At 41.3% G+C, this 20,546-nt stretch overlaps 1 protein-coding gene across 7 annotated transcripts in view; it reads right to left on the bottom strand.

Annotated features, from left to right (window-relative positions):
* EYA1 (EYA transcriptional coactivator and phosphatase 1) overlaps positions 1-20,546 on the bottom strand; it is a 145,615-nt gene that overhangs the window by 26,788 nt on the left and 98,281 nt on the right. For all 7 annotated transcript variants that reach the window (XM_025041181.1, XM_015598586.2, XM_006924024.3 and 4 more), the window contains one exon: positions 19,063-19,152. In XM_025041181.1, coding sequence (XP_024896949.1) covers positions 19,063-19,152 — 90 coding nt within the window. The remainder of the gene's footprint in view (positions 1-19,062; positions 19,153-20,546) is intronic.

The raw sequence follows: 20,546 nt of genomic DNA on the forward strand, positions 1-20,546 counted from the left end.
GGCCCTGAGGGCAAGCCTCACAGGTGGCAGGAGGGGGGAGGAGCAAGGAGAGGAGTCAGGAGCGGGGAGGGGGGAGTTCTGTGGGGGTGACAGGTGACAGCGAGGAGCTGGCTTTGGAGGTTGGATCAAGTTATGAGTCCTTACCCTCAAGGTACTTAAGAGTTCAGCGGGGAAGACAGAAGTTAATAACTAAATATACAGGTGACAAATGACAGTTGTGCTAAATGCTGCAGAGCCCAAAGGGTCATCATCTTGCTGAATGGCTCAACTCTATTTAGTCCAAGAGGGTAGCACAGGTCTGAAAAACTAAAATTACATTTTGCTAGATCAAGGAGGGACGGCAGGGCCCACCATTTATCCTGGCTGCTTTTGTGGTGCAAGCAGTTGGAGAGAACCGGCAGACTACTAGAGGCGGTTCACACTCACTGAGGCCGTGGCGACAGCAGAGCTTTGTGGTCCCAGAATGCCAATCCGGACCTCTGCTCCTGATGGCTGTGGAGTCGGGGAAGGTGACACTTACTGGGCCAGCCATCCTTCCCTCTAGGAGATACCCCGACTCCGAGCCTTAAAGGAACTCTGTGAGAGAAGTGGCTCTTGAGGACAGAGTCCTTTGCCCCTCAAATCACAGGTACGAGACCTGGGCTGGGGGCTGGATCGGGCTCAAAGGCAAGAAGAGAGTTATTTTCTGTTAACTGCCTTCCAAAGCAGATGTCAAAATCAGCAACTTTTTTTTTTTGCACGAAGGCTCCATGCCAAGTCACTAGTAGAGGAATATACACTTAACACTGTTGTTTAAACATTTTCCCAAACACCCCCACGGCACGAACTGGCAAAGCTGCGACGGATCCCTCACTCGGAAAAATGTGGCTGTCGCTGAAGCGTTCAGCCCGCTGCTCCCATCCCGAGGTCGGGCCCTCCCTGTCCGGAAGCCTCAAAGCACCTGATACTCCACACGCATTGGCCCCTGATGTCCTCTGATGAGCACATTCCTCCTTCTCCCAAGACATGGCGAGCCACTTCGGTCAGAGTCCTTTCTGACACACGGCTTCTCCCTCAGACAGACCCTACTTTTCTGTTAAATTATGTTACTAATTTGTGATGAAAACAAAATAATATTAAATGTTATAATCCATTTTACAGGTGAAAAATGAAGATGCAGGAAAGTTAAATAACGTAAGTACCAAGACACTGGGTCTGACCCCGATTCACTGTTTCTTTCTGGGCTCCCCCCGTTTCACGGTGTGACAACTGCCCGCTCCGTGGGGCGGCCTCGACCTAGATCCTTCGTGGCTTTTCAGTTGACGAGCCTAGGGGACTCCGGCTGCAAAGGGTGTCGGCCCCTCCACGGGCCGCAGTCCTCCCTGTGCCTGGAGTTGGGTGCCAGCCCCCCGTCCTCCAGCATGAGCCCGACCTTCGCCTCGCCACCGGCCTTATGGCCCCTTCAGGGGTGCATGGTCTGGAAGGGGAGCCCCCGTGGTAAGGGGGCGTTTGCCAGGGGTGGCAGGTACAGAGAGCCACCGCAGGTGCTGAGAGCGCAGGAATTAGCGCGACTTTGCTGCAGTGGGTCCAGGTAGGAGGTCGGAGGCTCGGGAACGAGGCCTCGGTCACGGCCACAGTCCGGCAGAGGAGCGAAGGAGGGTGAACGGCCCCACCAGGGAGGCGCCGGCCCGAGCCCCGGCGCCGCCTGCAAACCTCATTCTCCACGACAGCCTCCTACAATCATGTGTCAGATAAACGCCACAAACCCAACGACCGGGGTTTACCCTCCCCCGCCGCCCGGCCTGTCCCACGGCCTGCGCTTCACGGAGGAGCAAAGCAAAAGCATCGCGCTCCGCTGACTACCGGCCCCACCCGCAGACCGCCGAGCGCTCGCGGGGCTGGACTGGCAGATGCCCCCGTGGGTGGCTGGGCAGGACGGCCACGCGTGTCACGGCTGCAGGCCGCTCTGCTGCTGGGGGCAGGAAGAGCGCCACACGGGCGCCTTCGCAGGCGTGCGGCCGGGCAAGCTCGCTCTCGGGACTCTGGGCGTACTGCTGTTCTGCCTTTTTGGTCCCTTCTGTCGTTATTCTTGGCACTGCCGCTCAAGCCGACCTTTGTCTGATCCATCGTCATCTCTGGCCGTCCCGGGCTGGGCCACAGACACATTCTTCTGCACCAAACGTAGGACTAACTTTGATTTCGTATAGGGGCTCATATGCAAAATATTAAGTTATGGCAGAATTTTTCTGCAAATATTTATTCTGTTTTGATATTGTAGTGGTTGTACTTTTCCCTCAAGACTTTCGCGTGTGCCATAATTATGTAAAAATATACCCTAACGTTCAAGTTAGTTTAGGAAAATTAATAAAAAGAATTAAGACAGTTACAATGGGTCTTACTATCTGCGCCAAGCACAGTGACGTAACAGCCAGCATGTTGAGGCGCTGTACCTCTGAACGCGACACTAGAAATATAAACTCCAAGAAAACTGGAAGTCTTTGAGTAAACAGACTCTAAGCGGACCTCGAGGCTGGCTGCACGTTACGAGAGAGAACAATATGAAAATGTTACGAACACGTCTTGGGAGAAGTTGAGTTACCCAGGCCCACATTCTGCTGAGCGAGGCTATATTTGCTCCATTTTCCAAATTTACCACGAGAAAGTTAACACCGTACTGCCAACTAATTGTTTCAATACTTTCCTTTACAAAGTCGAAATGGAAGGAAAAAGGAGTCAGTAGAGAATGAGCTATTTTCTTTGTGTCTCTAAATCAGTGTGTCTATTGAGACCAGCTGGAGTTGGCAAGGCAGGGTCGGGTTCTGCCCGCTCCTATCTGTCATCGAGCAATTATAGGCCTTGCTCTGACCGCCCCACTGAATAATATAGATACTTGCTCGACACCTTAGACATCTACAAGTTACTGGAAAATTTTCCTCAACGACAAAAAAAAAAAAGTGCTTAATTATGCAGAATACAGGAGTATTTCTAGTACTGTTGAGACAAAGTCACACAGATTGTCTGGGCTGTGACAAGTGATCAGTAGTGCTTTAAAAAGAAAAAGGGGGAAAAAAAGACATCCCCTTGTGGATCTGCCCACATGACCCTCTTTTATTCACAGAAAATCTATACTGGACAGGTGGCATTACAGAGTGACCAGTATTTGAGTGACATGTTTGAAGGGGGAGTGATTTCCATAACAGCTTTTGGAAATAACTCCTGACTCCCTAGATATTTTTATAACTTCTTTGGAAAAATAAGGTAAAATGGGTCATCCCGAGAGACTGTCTGTGATTCAGAAGTTCTGTGTAGGGGGAGATGGGGAGTCAAGAAACAAGCCATTTGATGGGAAAAGATATGAAGAATTTTGCTTCGAATTCACTGACAGATTCAATACATCAGCCTCTGTGGTTAAGAAATTCTGTCCATGAGTTAGTACATTTGCAGAAACCATATTTTTACTTGCATATTTCTCTCTGAAAAACAGAGACTGTTCCATCAACGCGCTGACTGATGTAGAATAATATCATTACAATATGCGTCCTAAAGATGCGTCTCAGCCCTCACTGCACTTGTAAGCAGACGGAGTGAGGAGCTTATGTCCTGCCCTGCCCTCCCCTCATGCCCAGCACTACGGACTGGCGGCAAGCCCGCAGCGCAGGCCCCGTGCAAAGGCCGGGGGTGCGGTTCACAGCCCCTCGACTGCGGTGCTCGGCTGGGCTGGCAGGACCGTCATGTCTACCTGGGGCACACCTTGTGACCTTCGATGGCCTCTGGCTCCCCGCCACAGTGCTTCCTCGCAGAAGAAAAGCGTGTAGAGTCTCCCCTGGCTCAGGCCCCGGAGATGAGGGCAAAAGGGAGTTTTTGAAATTAGCCTCATTCGTTCTGTTTGACAATTCGGGGCAGTTCAAGTTAACGAATTAAAACACACCTGGACCATTTCACTTTAACTTCCCACTCTAAACTACCTACTCTGCATAGCAATGGCGCTGACACGGATCATAAGTCCTTATTTGTGGACCCCTGTTTTGATAAGGATAGGATGACACAACTATAGAGGACCACAGGCAGAAAATTTTCAAATCTCAGAAACTTGTAAGGGGAGTTTTAACATTTATGTTTGAGGTTTGGTAATAAGATGAAACTTGTGGAGACACACACTGCTTTTAATTATTATTTTTTACTTACAAAGCAGTATTTTAATATATTTAATGTTACAATACGCTGTAGGGATTATCTAAATGAGAGAGAGATTTTACTAGAATTATGTTTATACGGGGTAGACATTGGTACTTGTTTTCAAAACCCAAGATCTGAATGACAGCAGTTTCAACAAAGACAAGATATTAGCTATTTCAATCTGATTCTGTTTAGATGAATATTCGTAAAATCTTTAGAGAATAAAATCTTTATGAAAGTACCTGAAGATGGCCTATTCAGGCAAAAGATAGAACGAACTGCTTGAGCTATGTATTCATCTAGGCACAAAGTTACGGTAAATATTTAAAAACACTAAATAAAACTTTTATAGACTCTTAAGCTTATTACTAATAATTAAAGAGGAAAACGTGTTCTAAAATTTTTAGTATTTTCTTATAATAGTAATTCCTTTTAAAATGTGCTCATCGAAAATAAGATGTCAGGATAATGCCACTTTAGCCTGTTGCTCAGATAATTCTGAAGGCATTACATGAAGCTAGCTCCTTCTAGTGAGCGGTGCTCGGTCACTAAGTATGATGTCACGTGGCCTCTGCTTAGGGAGCCTTCTTTCTCACCATGAATACCTTCTTACCACATGATTATACTAAATATTTTTGTCTTTATCCACACTCTCAACCTTGGGGTGAAGAAAAGAAAGTCTTACTAAAGAAAGCCAGAGACAACTGAAAATAAGCTTTTAAAACAAAATGAGCTTATTCAAAATGGTTCAATGCTGTGTTTCTAACAGAAATGGGTTAATTTAATTGAAAATTATGGCCTATATTACACTAGACCTAATGATATCAACACATAATTTTCTTGCCTTTAAAAAAGTATACAGTGAATACCTGATATCTAATGCTACAAGATCCATCTTCTACTAAGTTATGATTTACGCAATAACACGATCAATTTCAGTGTGTTCTCCATTCCTACCCCATGCTATTACACCCAAACGCATGGCTTCATTTATGATTCTGCTAACGTAAGAAGACGTGGCCTTTTACGAATTTGTATAGGAACAAGTGAAGATGCTACACACCTTGGAATATGAATAAGGGTCAGGCATTAGTGTTTGATAACACGTCAAACTGTAGTGTACAATTGAATCATAAAGATACTATGCATGTTTTTAATTGTATCGTGTAATTTAAAGTATTAAGATAAAATATTAAAGACCGACCTAATGACAAAATAATTCAGAACCTTAAAGAAAAAGAAAACTCAGTGCACATCAAACATGTCATTCTTCTGGATGTTGAGTGAAGACTGCTCTTAAGAAGAAGCCTTTGATTTACTGCTGAAGTGATTTGTTTGCCATGGGTTTGCTTGTCACTTTGTGAACATAATTTGTCACTGACAACAGTGCTTTTTGTAACTCCTGTCACCTTTCTTTTATATCTGTTATTCCTAAATGAGTATTTGCTAAGGAAGAATTTTTCATAGTGACATCAGCTTTTGTCTTGCTGTGAATAATCAGTCTCATAAAAATCATTCTTTGTATTGCAAACTTGCTTCCAGAAACCTGGAAAATACCCAAACCAGGAAAACTTTTAACCTTTTCTGCATTCACTTTCCTGTAACCCTCACTGCTACTTGAAGAAAATGAATCACATGCTAATTTATTCATGAACTGTTTAACTATAAGTTTCGATTTACACAGAATAGCCCTGTTTTGATCATATATAAAACAATGAACTAAAGCTGTAATATTGAATGGATATTTTAAGAGGTTTCTTTAAAATATATGCAACAAATGAAATTCCCAATTTATCACCATTCCGTGTCTACTGATTCTTCTTTATTTAACTACAAACTGTAGGTCGATACAATTTTTAAAGAAATATTTGAATTTAATTAGCTTTTCAATTGATTCTTTTTTCAGGGGTGGGGAGTGAAGATCAATTTATCAATCTTAGTTAACAGCCAGACGACTTTATAATGGTAAGAAATACTCCATTTTGTATAAAAGAATGTGTGGCTCAGAAGAACATCCTTAGTTAATCAATTAATAAAAATTCTCCAGGCTGATTTCCTCTGCCATATGACTATCACTGACTCCGGAGAGAAAAGTATGCGGAACCGGACATAGGCACTCAAAAAAAAAGGTTCTCCGTGAGCTGCAGGAAGGTCCCATCACCACCTCCCCGCCACTGTCAGACCTTCCTGGGGAGGGGAGGGCCTCTGAGGGGCACTTGGTTACTTAGAAAGTTCTCTTCTCTTCCAAGTGTCAGTGGGTCTGAAACTCCACTGCTTGAAATCATTCCTTTTGAATCTTTTTATAAGACAAAGACTTAAGGCAATGGGAAATTAGTTAAGCTCTATTACTTTGATGTGAACTGTCCCGTCTGATAAATTTCCTCCCACTGGGGGGCCAGGGGTGTGTGCCCCAAACCACTGGGCGTCAACAGAGGACGGGGAGGAGTGAGTGGCTGAAAAGAAAATGAAGGGAAAGATTTTGTCCACACTTAGACTCCCTATAAAACCCACCCTTTTCTCATGATTTAATTTTTAAAGCAACGAATAATCATGTTTAGGTTATTTACATATTATTCGGAAAAATACTATATTATATGCCATTGATATAACATTACTATTATATATGTTATGTAGTAACTGTGGCAATAACTCTAGAAAACAAATAGGACATACATTCTGTATTCTTTAATGACTGACTGCCTATTTATATGCCGGGCACCAAGCACACAAAAAATAAATGAGATGCAGATGCTTTATAAACGTGGGGAAGAGATGGAGAGAGAGGGTACAGGTGAGTGTCCCTATAATTTTCTCTCCGTGAAGGAACTGAAATGCTTACAAAGCTGACACCGGAAAGTGGAATTCTTCCCGCTTCCTGTCCTTCCGACACCCCCTATGCATCGCCTTTGGGCTCATTTTTCTCAAAGTGGGTTTTGCTCTCCCAGGAAATACAGCATAAGCTTCTTGGGAGGGGAGCGGGCAGATAATATATTTCACTTCTGTTTCTGTCTCTTTTAACCAGAAAGTATTCAACAGATGCTTTTGAAAAGTTAAATTAGAAGCGCTTAATAGATTCCAATGCGATAGAACATTCAAGGACCTCTATTACGAGCCTGAACCTTGCCTGTCCAATGTCACGTCTGTCTGTCTGTCCCACACATCCACTGCAGTTGGCATGCTCCTGCCAGACCAGTCTCAGCCGGCCTGGCCCACCCCCTCCCCTCCCCCCAGCTTTACCATTTGTTTGTCTTTGGCTCGCTGGAGTGCCTTCTCTGTCTCCTGTCAAAGCGATGTCCTCTGCTACACTGTCATTGGTTTCTTCACTTTTTCAACCCCAGATGTTCTGTAAACCACTGTCTGATAACAGGGGTGACAATCATTGAGAGCCTACTATGTGTCAGGCACGGTGCCCCGTGTATTCCATGTTATTTCCGATCCTCCCTAAAACTCTACATTTGATGGCTAAAGAAAATGAAGACATATCATGACTGCTGTATATTTCACCAGATAATGAATTCTTTGTATGTATCTTTTTCTCCCTTTTAATTTTCTAAATAGAATTCTATTTCTGTCTATTTTCTATGTGGACCAAGTATGTAGATGATACTGAATGAAACCTTCCAGATTATCCGATGGACAGAATTATGAAAGAACTGGTGACTCAATCAGAAGTTAATTGATAATGTTGCTACATTATGTCACTGAAGTGTTAAATAGCAGTTTTGTGAAAACAAATTTATTTTGTCTGATTGTAAAATGATACATACTAATGAAGAAAATTCATGCAAAATAGAAAAGTACATAAAAGAAACTTCTATTCCCTCCCTCGGAAGCAATCACGCTTAATGTCCTTCCTCATCCTCCCTGTCCTGGGACTGAGCGACTGAATTATCATTTCTCATGCCTGCACAGAGCCCACGCGTTAGCAGGGGACACACACCACAGAAGTGGGTGCACCAGACACAGTAGATTTCTAGCTACTTTCCCCTCCGCTCATTATGATGTAATAAAGATCTTTTTATATCAATGAATCACCCACACTACCTGTTAAATTGCTGTATACGATTCTGTTTTATGCACGTTTCAGAGTTCATTCAACCAAGCAGTGGCTGATGGTTCGCAAGTATTTTCTTGGACTGTTAACTTTAGTGGAGTGACAACTGTCAATCTTCTCTAGGATTTTACTCTGAGCATCTAAAATAACGCTTGGAGCACACGGCACAGGCATTGCTCAGTAAATACTGAAGTGAATGATCCTCGTCCTGAACCTGCCCGGACACGTCCCTGAAGCGCACTGATCCCCTGAGGCTGTATCAGACCCCCCTCACTGATACTTTTCATCACTCAGACCACCACACACCTTCTGCTCAGAACCTTCTTCCCTAAAGCCCGCCCCACACAGCTCTGCTGACTCCTGCTGATCCTTCGATGGCAGTCTCTGTGTCCCTTGCATTCTTCTGAGGGCCCTGACTGACGCTGAGCTCACGTGATTCTAAGTTCCTCGAGGACAGGATTGTCACCTTGTTTGCCATCGTCCCTGAAAACGGTTTTTATAACATTCATTTGATTCTTACCTCAACTTAAACACAAAGAGTTACATTTTCTCCAGGATTCTGAGAAAGCCCGTGCCAGTTCCCACAAGGCCTTGGCCACGTGAGGAATGGCTTCTGCTTGCGCCCATTTGAATAGGTATGTGATTATCAGTAGAATGAATTGTTCACTTCCGTCATTTAGAATTTATATAATTCTTATATTTTAAGAAAGTAAATACTACTACTTTAAAAAGAGAAAATGTTCTTACTTCACTAGAGCTCTAAATGATCTTATCACATACATGCTAACTTTTAACTTTTCAAGCTACTTATTTTTTGCTTAGTAGAAACATCTTAGCTACGAGTCCAGTGGGATTGCATTAATATGTGTTTAAAACGGAGAATTCCCACCAACTGCAAAGGATGACATCTCAGACGTGAGAGCTCCCTTTGACTTTCTGACAAGAGGCCAGCACCGGAAGATAATCCCAGTCGATTATTTTCAGAGAGGCGAACAAACTTACAAAATAACGTTGATCGGAACAGCATCTTGCCCCCCACCCCGCCCGGCCCTCCACCTGCCTCACAAAGGAGCACCACACAATTAGCAGCACGAATCGGCAGGGTTCAGAAAGCACTTCCTCAGAAATGCAGCTAGCACACGGGACTGCACTGAGCCAGACAGAGGCCCTATTGTAGCTGCACGGAAACGGGAGAAGTCTCCAGGGACGGCGACTCAAACACATTTTGGGGAAGTCGAAGTTACCGGCTTTATCTTGCACTAGTCAATTAAAAAGAAATTCCTTTCTCTACTAAGCAAACTTCCTAGGAAGGTAACTGAGTAAAATCTGGCTTTGCAAAGTAGTGACTCTCTCCCAGACTGAAGATTAGTGAGCACCTGTCAAAATCAAGAATCTAAATGAAAGGTTTGTCATATGTAACACCAACAGGTCAATTTCACGGCATTTTAAATAAACGAACGGCCATCAGCCCAGGACGTGAAAGGTGAAGTGGCATTTTCAGTCTGTTTCGCGAGGCCCGCCATGTGGCAGACACAGGGCGGGGTCTCCAGGCTCGCTGTCCCCAAGCTGCTCAGGGCCTTGTGCCGCCTCCGAAGCTGGTGAGGGTCGGCTGTGTGAAGGTCACATGCTGGTCAGAGTGAGGGCTGGACTCGGCCTGCTCCAGCTCTGAAGTGTCCAGTCCGTCCTCAGAGCACACCGCCTCCCAGCAGCTTCACCCACAGAAGGGAGAGACTACGCAAAGCCAGGACGCCGGCCCAAAGGGCAGGCAGGCGGCCGTGTGTCCGGGTGACCGTGTCGGCTTTGCGTGAGTCGTTCAATTTTTTGAATCAGGAATCTTCTATATACACTTAGATTCTGTGTTTCCAAACGAAAATTTCAGAGAGACCCGTGCTCTGAGATCACTTTTCTTTTTCATGCAATACATTCTTCCTGGGAATCGCAACCAATTTCACGGGCGATGACTTCGAGCTCACTTCTTTCGAGCTCACTTCTCTTTTCTGAGCTCCAGACTTACACTCACAACTGCCCGCTGGAGCCCACCTGTGTGTCCAGCAGACACTCAACATCTTTCTTCAAAAGCCAGCTAATTCCCCCACCCCCACTGCTGTTTACCCCGCTACCTTACTGCTCAAGCCAGAAACTCTGACTCTTGCTTCGCTACTCCTCCGTTGAATGCATTCCCCACCCTTTCTTAATGGCTTTCCCATCTGGCCCCGCACCCTGTCCCCACAAGCAAGCCCTGCTGACCCCTCACCCAGATCACCGGCACCTCTGACTTCGCGAGACGGTTCGTCTCTGCGATCGTGCCAACCATTCTTTAAGGACCACCCTTGACCTTCCGCATGAACTTCAACTTCCTCTGTCTCCTGTCAAAGCGATGTCCTCTGCTACACTGCCACTGGTTTCTTCTTTTTCAACCCCAGAGGTATGTTCTGTAAACTGCTGTCTGATAATAGTGGCGACAATTACTGAGGGCCTACTACGTGTTAGGCATGGCGCCCGGTGTGTTACACGTTGCAAAGCCTTTCACGACCCGGTTCCAGTCTCGGGTGTAGTCCCGAGCTGCTCGGTGTGCTCTGCGCGTCACAGCTGCTCAGCCCCATTCCCGAGTGTCACGCTCTCTCACACCAAAGTTCCCTTCCGTGGAAACTCACGGCTCTGCCACGTCTCCCCGCTCTGGGGCGGCCACCCTGCCTTTGCAGCACAGGCCTCGGGATCTCCATCGCCGCGGCGACCATACTGGCTGCAACTGCTCTGGCTCCTGCAGGGTGGGAAACGCCTTTCATCTCTCCTCCTCGACGCCCGCCAGTGTCCAGAGCGGAGCGAGCGTGAGGTCGCTTTTTCTCTGTGACGTCGGGGCTGCTAGGCTGATGTTTCCATCTGTTCTACAACAGGTATTTAAAAAAGCACGTGGGTCCTGCCTCTCTAATTTACCCACCTCCCTCCCACGTTAGGTTTGCTTGCAAAAGCTGTTGCTGGGCTCTGCCTCGCTGCACCAGCGTGTGACAGTGTCAAGACTCATCACCAAGATTGGCAACTTTTAAATATATTTACCTCCAGTTATTTTTTAATGTGACATGCTAAAATCAGGATCATATTGCATGATTCATTTTGTAGATTGCTTATTATTAAACTTTAAGTTATATCAAGGTGGCTTTGAAAAATATATGTCCCTCCAGTTTTTTTTAATGTGCCACAATTTTTAAAAAAATTAATAAACTTTTTTTTAGAGAAGTATTAGGTTCATAGCAAAATTGGGCAAAAGGTACAGAGGTGTGTCCACGCTCTGCCTGCACACACGCACGGTCTCCACTCCATCTCACGCGGAGCGGGCGCCGTTGTTACAAACAATGAACCCGACTGACACGTCCCCATCACCCAAAGTCCACGGTTCACATTAGTGCTGTCTCTCTTGGTGCTGTATATGCTATGGGTTTTGACAAACGTGTAATTACGTGTATTCACCATGCCGTACCCTACAGAGTAGCTTCACTGCCCTAGAAACCCTCTGTGCTCCACCTACTCATCCCTCCCTCCTCCCGACCCCTGGCAACCACTGTCTCCACAGTTTTACCTTTTCCAGAATGTCAAATACTTTGCATCACACAGTATGCAGCCTTTTCAGACAACATGTCATAAGTTTTAACATTAAAGTTACACTGTATTGGATAGCCTATTTTTTAAACTTGAAATGGACCATAAAATTTTCTCTCTGTTTAATAAAGTCTTAAAACATTTTTCCATGAGGATGCACTGTGGTTTATTTCATTAATTTACTTTTTGATAGTTAAAATAGTTCTGTATTGTAGCGGTAAAAAAAAAAAAAACCACTACGTTAGAGATATAGCATGGGGTTGAGCGGACTTACAGAAAGTGTTGGACATGAGTTAGAATCTGTCAGTCGGTAGATGTGTGACAGACAAATTTTGTTTTAACCGCTCTAAGCTTCATTTGGCTCCTCCATAAAATGGAAATCATAATGGTGTTTCTATTATAGAAATATCAGGTTATTAAGTGGAATGATGTATGTTACATGGAGCATTAGGACAAGTATTCAATGAATGCTTATTACCACTGCATCGATTATTTATCTACGACTCTCTCAGAATATAAACTAAAAGTAGAAGTAGGATCAGGACATAAGGTTCTGAATACGTATTACCAAACTGCTTTTCTGAAAACTTGTGTCGATTTTATCCTTGTCAGGAGTGCATACAAACAAGGGTTCATCTTACTGTCCTGTAGACCATAGTAATGATTTTAAATCTTTGCCGATCTAATGGGCAAGAAGCTCAACACTCTCTGACACTTCTGAATATTAGAAATGAAATCCAACACTTCATTTTGTCATGTATCCTGGGAATCTGAATGCTTTTCTCTTGTGAACTGTCTGTTCATGTCCTTTGCTCATTTCTTCTATTGAGCTAGTTCATGTTTTCCTTAATGAGCTGTAACAATGTCAATTCATTTTATTGGTGAAGATCGTTTTGTTTTTTAATATTATCTATGGCTTTTAAAAATTATATTTGTTTTCTTCCATGATTACAAAGGAAATAAGTATATGTCACAGTTTGGAACATGCAGAAAAGTACAAAGAAAATAATAAAACCTCAAATCCCAGACAGAATTAATGTTAAAATTCTAGAATGTATCTTTCCATATATTTTTTGTTCTTCCATTTATTTATAATTCTACATGTATTTCCTGGGTGCCTTATATGGGCCAGACACTGTGCCAGAGAAACAGCAGTGAATATATTATATATAGGATATATTATTTTTTAACAGAATTGAGAGCAAACTATATGTGTGTATACTCCTCAAAGTATTACTTTTTAAAAATTAACTTTTACTAAAAAAGTACATGCTACAGCTTAATGAACTTCTACAAATAGGACACACTCATGTAACCAGCACCCAAGTTAAGAAAACAAATTATCAGAATTCCATAATTTGGAAATATTTGTTATTATAAATACTTTATCTCTGATTAGTATAAATTTCTAGATTTATAATTAGTGCAAATGGCATCATCCTTTTTTAAGGCTCTTGATCTTTATTGCCAAATGGCTGTCCCAAAACTCATTTCAGTAACAATGCAATATCTCCTTTCGGTCTTCCTATATTTTCTCATTGCGTTTTACTTTTTCATACTTTAACTTACCTATTTCAGCATATAAATTGAATAACCCATCCTTTCACTGTTAATTTGGTTTCATCTGACACACACGACATTTTTCTACAAGTTGAGTCTGTGTCTGAGCTATCTCTTCTGGACTGACATAACCCAATGTCAAAGTTAGGCCAAAATGTCTTCATAATATTGTAGAATTATAAAGTATTTAATATTTGGTTGAGCTGGATGTTTACTATTACTCCTCTTTGTCAAAAACTTTCTATGTATTTTTGCCTATTTATCTTTTCAAATGAATTGTAGAATAATTTTTTTCATATTACAAAAAAGAAACTCACTTATTCAAACCTTCCTTTATAGTTCTCAGTAAGATGTCATAGTTTTATTCATAGATTTCTTAAAAATACTTTTTATATAGGTCACCTTTTATCTTTTCTGATTGTTTTGTTTTTGTCTTGTAGTTGTTGCTATTTTAAAATTATTATTTAATTAAAATTTCTACATGAATGGCTATATTAGAAGGCTATTAATTTTTTAATTTAATTCTGTAAACTTTCCGAAGCCTACTAGAAATTCTAAGACTATCCCAGGAGATTCTCTTCAGTTTTCTATGTGTGTCAAGTCTTCTACAAAGAACAGTAATTTTAATCTCTTTCATTTCATTAATTATAATTGATTACTTATTATACTGCCCCAAACTCCTAGAATGACAGTGCCTACACAGGGCAGTCTTACTTTGTTTCCATTCGAGTGACAATTTGCCTCTATTATTTTATTGTTAAGAACAATGGTGGCTGTTGTATTAGGTAAATACCTTTTATATTAAACAGCTATCTGACTCAATTTTCTGATGAACATGAGAGTTAAGGAAGTCTTTGAATATATTTTTATATTTCTATATTTTACTTTAGATAAAATAAAAATAACAGAATCATACGAAATGAAGAAATAAGAACACTTAAAATTATTAGTAATAATAAAGGATAAAATATGAGCATTGATCCTTATTGGCCATGAGTTATAATATATTTAAATTGAATACACATTTATTATGTCTAATCATCATCTGTTCCTTGAAAAATTTATTTTGTGACCTAAACTGAGGGTTTTGATATTTTTGTTAACTAAGGAAATGGACAAGGCCCGGAAACCACCTTAAAACATAAGGTGACAAAGTCGGTTTTTGCCTTCATGGGGACAGGAAACAGAAATCGCTATTCTAACAGATCAAAATTCAACCTAACGAATACTCGTTTAATGGTCAACATGTGTCAGGCAATACTCTGGGTGTTACAGAGGATGCTACTGGGATTTCAAAAAATGTGATCTTTTATATTTGCTAAATTTATCAAGAGAAAATAAGTTAACAAGAGCCTGTGGACAGAGCTGAAAATGACAAGCGGCTTATATGTGTGTGCATCTATGGGTGCATTTATGTCTGGAATGTCATTATGGATGTGGCTTCCCCGCCTCACGTGGCCAGTCTTGGCTGATGGCGGGGACTGAAAGCAGAAAGCAGCGCAAGCTCTTCTTGAAGGGTCTTCTCTGCCAGCATCCACGAGACCCTTCCTCAAGAAGACCCTTCCAGCAGCTGGACCCTGGGCATCAGAGTTCTTTCATGTTTATTTATAGAGACTAAAGCATTTTCTAGGCAAATTACATTTCTCAACTCAAAAACACCAACTTCTGAAGCAGTTTAAAACGTTCACACTCTGGAACGCGTCAGCGTTAGGTCAGCATGGAACACGTCACTGGGAACGGACGCTACTTAGCGGTGGTGTGACTGATATTTTAAAGAGAGATTTTTTTTTTTTTCCTGGCTAAAAATAAATTTATAAACAAGATATATTGAAATAATGAACAGATGGTAACCTAAGTTTTAGAGTAAGACAATATTATCACAAGTTTAAAGACTGAATTAAACCGAGGGGCAAACGAATGTCTTTGCTTTAGAAGAAAAGCATTCCGGCTTACTTCCTCTACGTTATGGCCTTAGAGACTGTCCTCCTTTCTTTGGCCTTTGACTTTTCAAACTCAGGCTCTCCTGAGGCCAGTACCTTCTGTCTCAGGCCTTTTCTTAATAGAAACGATGAAAACAAGGAGCTATAAGAGCAGGTGCTTAAAAAGCAGACCTGGGACAGGAGTCTACCTAAGAAAGGGCGGAGTCCTCACGCTGTAAATCCTGACGCCAAAGAATCCTCTGGTCTGTCCCAACCAACCAGCGTGCGATGCACAACACGCTGGCAGAGTGAGGGAGAGGGTTCCGACGCAGCTTCACAGCGGGCTGGGTGAATGCGGTGCACACGGCACCTTCGTGTGCCTACGTCTCACAGAGGACCAGAGGGGTGTTCCTGCTCCTTCACGGCCCTGATCCCTGCAGGAAGGAGTGTGGCCTGAGAGCAGACTCCCGAGGGCCACCATGTCAATCATACTGGTAAAGATGGCAATCACAACGCCAGTAAAATGGCATTCACACCAGACGGAAAGAGAAAATTCAACATCAGTTTACAGTTTATTTTTATTTGGACTTAATATCCACCTCGATGAAATATTTTCCTTTAACTGTGGAAAAATCTAGCAGGAGAACTGGCCAACGGCAAGTTAAATCGAAACATTTATCGTATCCTGAAGGCCTTTCCTCACTGTTTGCAGACTGCCTTTCAATAAAAATCCAACAGCAAGAACTTTCTCCATTCGGTCAGAAAGAGTCATACTTTACTAAAGAAGCTGAAAAAAACTCCAGTTCCATACTGTCATTTACGAAAAATGATTTCCACATAAGCATCATCGCATTGCACACAGAGACCTTTTGGGAAAATGATAGGCAGGGCGTTAGGCCTAGAAAGAGAAAAGTCAGAAGTAGACTATGGAACTAAAGCCCAAGCCTTTCTCTCTACTGGGATAAAATATTATTCCCTTTGAAAAGTATGTCTCTGTCACTCATGTTCCTCAGCATTTCAAACATTATTATTGGTTCAAAAAACCCCAAGTTTCTCCCTTTTATTTTTTTTTCTGCAGTGTTAACAAAATTAATTTAAATTGTGATTGCTTTTATTAAAAGTTGTCACTAAGGGAGATGACAAACAAGATTTTTAAAGCTAAAAAGTTATTTTTTTATTTATTAAAGTTTAATTAAGATATTTTAAAATTAAGATCATATCCTCGATTTCCTAAAGATTATCCTGATAACCGTTTCAAGCACATACTTTGATAACACGAGAACCGGTCCTGGCAGCCCCTCACATAGTGCGTATTTCTTTGTTTAGCATCTCTCATAAGCCAAAGCTGTGAAATACCAAATTACGCAGAGGGGCAGCTGGCAAAGAAGTTAAGATTTTAAAAGAAAATGAGGCCAAATGTCAACACGAACAGTTCAGAAATCACACTTGAAGCTAACTAATAGGCTGTTAATCTCCTTGAAGTTACTTGTACCAGAGGTCTTAAAAAGCTGAAAACATGTAATTTAAATATTCGTGTTCCCTACCACAGTGCACTGCTAACTGGAGTGTGAAATCAGGCATTACCACATCGTTTCAGCCTGATGAGATAATTTTGGTTTTCTAGGAGTATTATGCCAACACATTTATTTTTGTCAGGAAATAATTTTACTTTTTATTTTGAAAGAAACTAATATTTGCGATGACCAGTCCAGGTTTGCCGAATTACAAAAGTATAAAATGAAAGACTAAAATAAGTATAAAAACCAATTCATTTTTAAAATATGCAAATTTCAAGCAAGTAAATAATTTCCAAGAACAGAGGCTAAATGAATCTTTCCTTTATACTTTTGCTGGTACCTTCATATTATTCTAAACTAAAATGACTTAAAAATCAACTTTTGTAAGGTTATAAGCTTAAATAATTTTTTCACTAAATGTGTTTTTATATTTGTTGAATTACACCTTCATTCTTTTTCCTTTACTTCTCATAATAGTCCGCATGCCAAGAACAGAATCTGATATTTCAACAACTGTGTCGACCTCTAGTTTTGTTTTGTTTTTTTTTTAATTTGGGCTTAGAGAAAAACAATATCCCCTCCATCCCTAAACCAGAACTTTTAATACATACTTTTATTTTAGACATTCTCTATATACAGTTTAGCATGAATAATGTCAGTAAACAAATAAAGATCTGGTCATATTATCAAAACTGAGTTTTTCAGCTTATATTACTTTGTCTAACTTCTCACTTTTCGTCACAGATTTGGCACTCTATAGACAAGCTATGGCATTTTTTAAAAGGCAGAGTTTATAAACAATAGCAAATTACTGCTAATTTCTTCTTGATGGGTGCTATTAACACCTATTAACATCAATAAGAGGAACAAGGTTGTACTCGAGACAAAATATCAGCCTCGCCTGTATCATTAGAAACAAATGCAAACGTTGGGAGGGATTTGAACTTACTAGGAAAATATGAATTTTTTTGTGCTTTCTCTTATAAAGTGAGTCACAACCATAAATCAGAAACAGCTTTTAAAAATAAGTATGATTATTAAGCTTTTCTAAAGGCAATTCTGAACTTGTCACTCGGAATATTTCTACCTTAAAAAGTACTAATGCCTTACATGTAATTTCCTTAAGAAAAGCAAACACTTTAAATGCAAAAAAAAAAAAAAAAAAAATTATATTTTACCCTAAGTGTAAAAATAAATATTTCAGTAAGGAATGGAAAAAAAATATATAAAGCACATTTAAATAATTCCATTGCACTGTAAGTCGCCAATTCGTCTGTGAGTAGTTTCATTGCAGATGAAAAGAAATCAAAACACAGGACAGATGTTGAACAAACCACATTTAAGTTCTGTCACATACTGGCATTTTTCAAATGATTTTGGCTCATCTATTAAATAAGGTGCATTTTGCTTGATTTTTAAAGGGAAACATCAGGAAATATTTAAAGGCCAATTGCTGCCAATTAACTTTGATCAGTAAAAGTTCTGTTTGAATCTTTCAGATTCTTCTCCTGTCTGAAATAACATACATTTATAAAATCTAGCAAAACAACAACTTGATGACTAATGCCTGTTAGCAGCCCTACCACAACCTTGCTTAACAGCAGGATTTAAATAAACAACTGTCTCTATTAAGAAGGGAACGAAATGTAGTTATAGTCGTGTTTTCTCAGACTGGAGAGACAAAAAACAATATTCTTTATTCTTAAACTTCTGCTCACCGAGATCATGTCTGCATAACACATCTAACTAGTCATCTTACACAAGTTCCCCCTCCCACCCCCTGCCCAAATGATAATAAAATCATCAGCAGTTTGACATGAGAAATCCTGGTACCCAAGGAGAGGCCTGACTAAATTGTCATCCAAAAACTGGGCCGGCCGGAAAGGAAAGCAACCAACCCAATACAGTGACAGTCTGACGCGGACAGCATATGCGAGTCTCACAAATTCCGTTGGATTCTAAAGGCAATCTATCTCAACGGTGATTATGTATCTGAGAAATCCGTAGCTTCTGCTCATCAACACAGCTGAATATTTGCGATTCTTGACATCAAATTTTAATCATGTGGAATCTAACTTTGAAATACGACAGCCCAAGTCAAGCAAAGCAAACACCATGAAGGCAAAATTCACCACCACACAATCGACAATTACTTTATCTCATTGTTCCAATTACGTATTGAAAATCACATCTCATTATTATGAGACCAATCACCTATTCTCAGACACGCAACATGAAGTGTGTATAAAATAACTGAACTTACTTCTAAGTCATTGAAAAATAGATGTGTGTCTGCCAAGTTGAAAATCATTTCTTCCATGCGCAGTCCAAGGGAAACTGAAGTAGGTGGATCCTAAAATAAGAATTTTACAGGTCAAGAACATATATACCTTGGGTTACATAAAATATAGTGTCACATTAAGAGGGAGTCCGTGTCAGGAAAGGCCCAAAGTGACCCACTGGGCAGCTTGGGCTCCAGATGCTTTTGGTGTGCATGATTTATTCTGCAGCAAACTTCAGTGACTAATTTTATTTAAAAAGTGCCCCAAATGTTGTTGGTACTTTGCATAAGAAGTAACTTGCTTCTTAAAGTATTACAGAAATATAAAATCTAGAGTTATTTAGATATGTAAAATTGAGGAAATTCAGTTTCACATGTCTGTTTCAGGAGCAAAAATTTAGTGAATCAAGACGACATTGTTTATTTTATACCACGATCCATTAAGAGTGTCTAAAACCATCATCGCGAATATCAGAAACTAGATACATATGGATTGATTTCAGAAGGGCAGTAAGTACTAATTTTATTGCAGATGATAACTATCCTTATTTTTTATTTATTCAGACTGCCTGCCAATTTTTAGAATACTCAAAGTAGGAAGTGATGGCCATTCTGACCACCTGGCACCATGCCCAGCTGAGGGAGCTGATCTTGACATTCATGTGACACTATCCAGTCATCGAACAGCCAGTACTGTACACAGAGGGGAGAACCAGCATTCTGAGGTGTCCAGTGACTTCTACTCAACACTTCGCACAACCCACATCCTGATGACAGTTACTGGCACTGAGATGAATGTGGAGAATATGAATATATTTGCAGGGTTTTATGGTGTTACTGTATTCGTAATGTAGCAAACCAAGGAAACAACATGATTCGTGGTGGATATTCTGCATAATTAGTGAAGAAGGAAAACATTTCTGTAGAGAAAGTATTCCAGGATGTAATGCGAGTTCTTGAAAGTTGGCATTCTAGTAACACCACAAACTTACACGGGTATGGCATTTAAAATTTCCCAAAGAACAGTACTTTCTGATACACTATTTTATTATCACAGCAAACTTCTGGAAGAAGTACAGAATCTAGTGGTATCATCATTTAATTAGGAAAATAGTAACTAGAGGAATTATGCCTTCACATAGGCCCCCCCATCTGGCTGGGGTGTACTCTGCGTATTACCCGCTTTGAGTTATATAGGCAAGAACATAAAACCCAGAGAAAACACGATTCTTGCTATCAAATACTGGCTGACATAAACCTCTCTATTGTTTTCATTCCGAAGCTCAAGACTTGCCTGTGTCTCACTCTCTACTCTCCATGGATCCACAGCCTATCACGCCCTTCAGTATTGACCTCAAGCGCCACCTCCACGGGCTCGGAAGTCGTGCGAGCCGAGCCCATGGCGGAAGCCCAGGTTCCCCCACTTGCTCTCTCACTTCGGTGTCCTCCCTCCCTGAGCCTCGCTC

This window comes from Pteropus alecto, unplaced genomic scaffold (genome assembly GCF_000325575.1).
Source record: "Pteropus alecto unplaced genomic scaffold, ASM32557v1 scaffold87, whole genome shotgun sequence".
NCBI classification, from domain to species: Eukaryota; Metazoa; Chordata; class Mammalia; order Chiroptera; family Pteropodidae; genus Pteropus; species Pteropus alecto.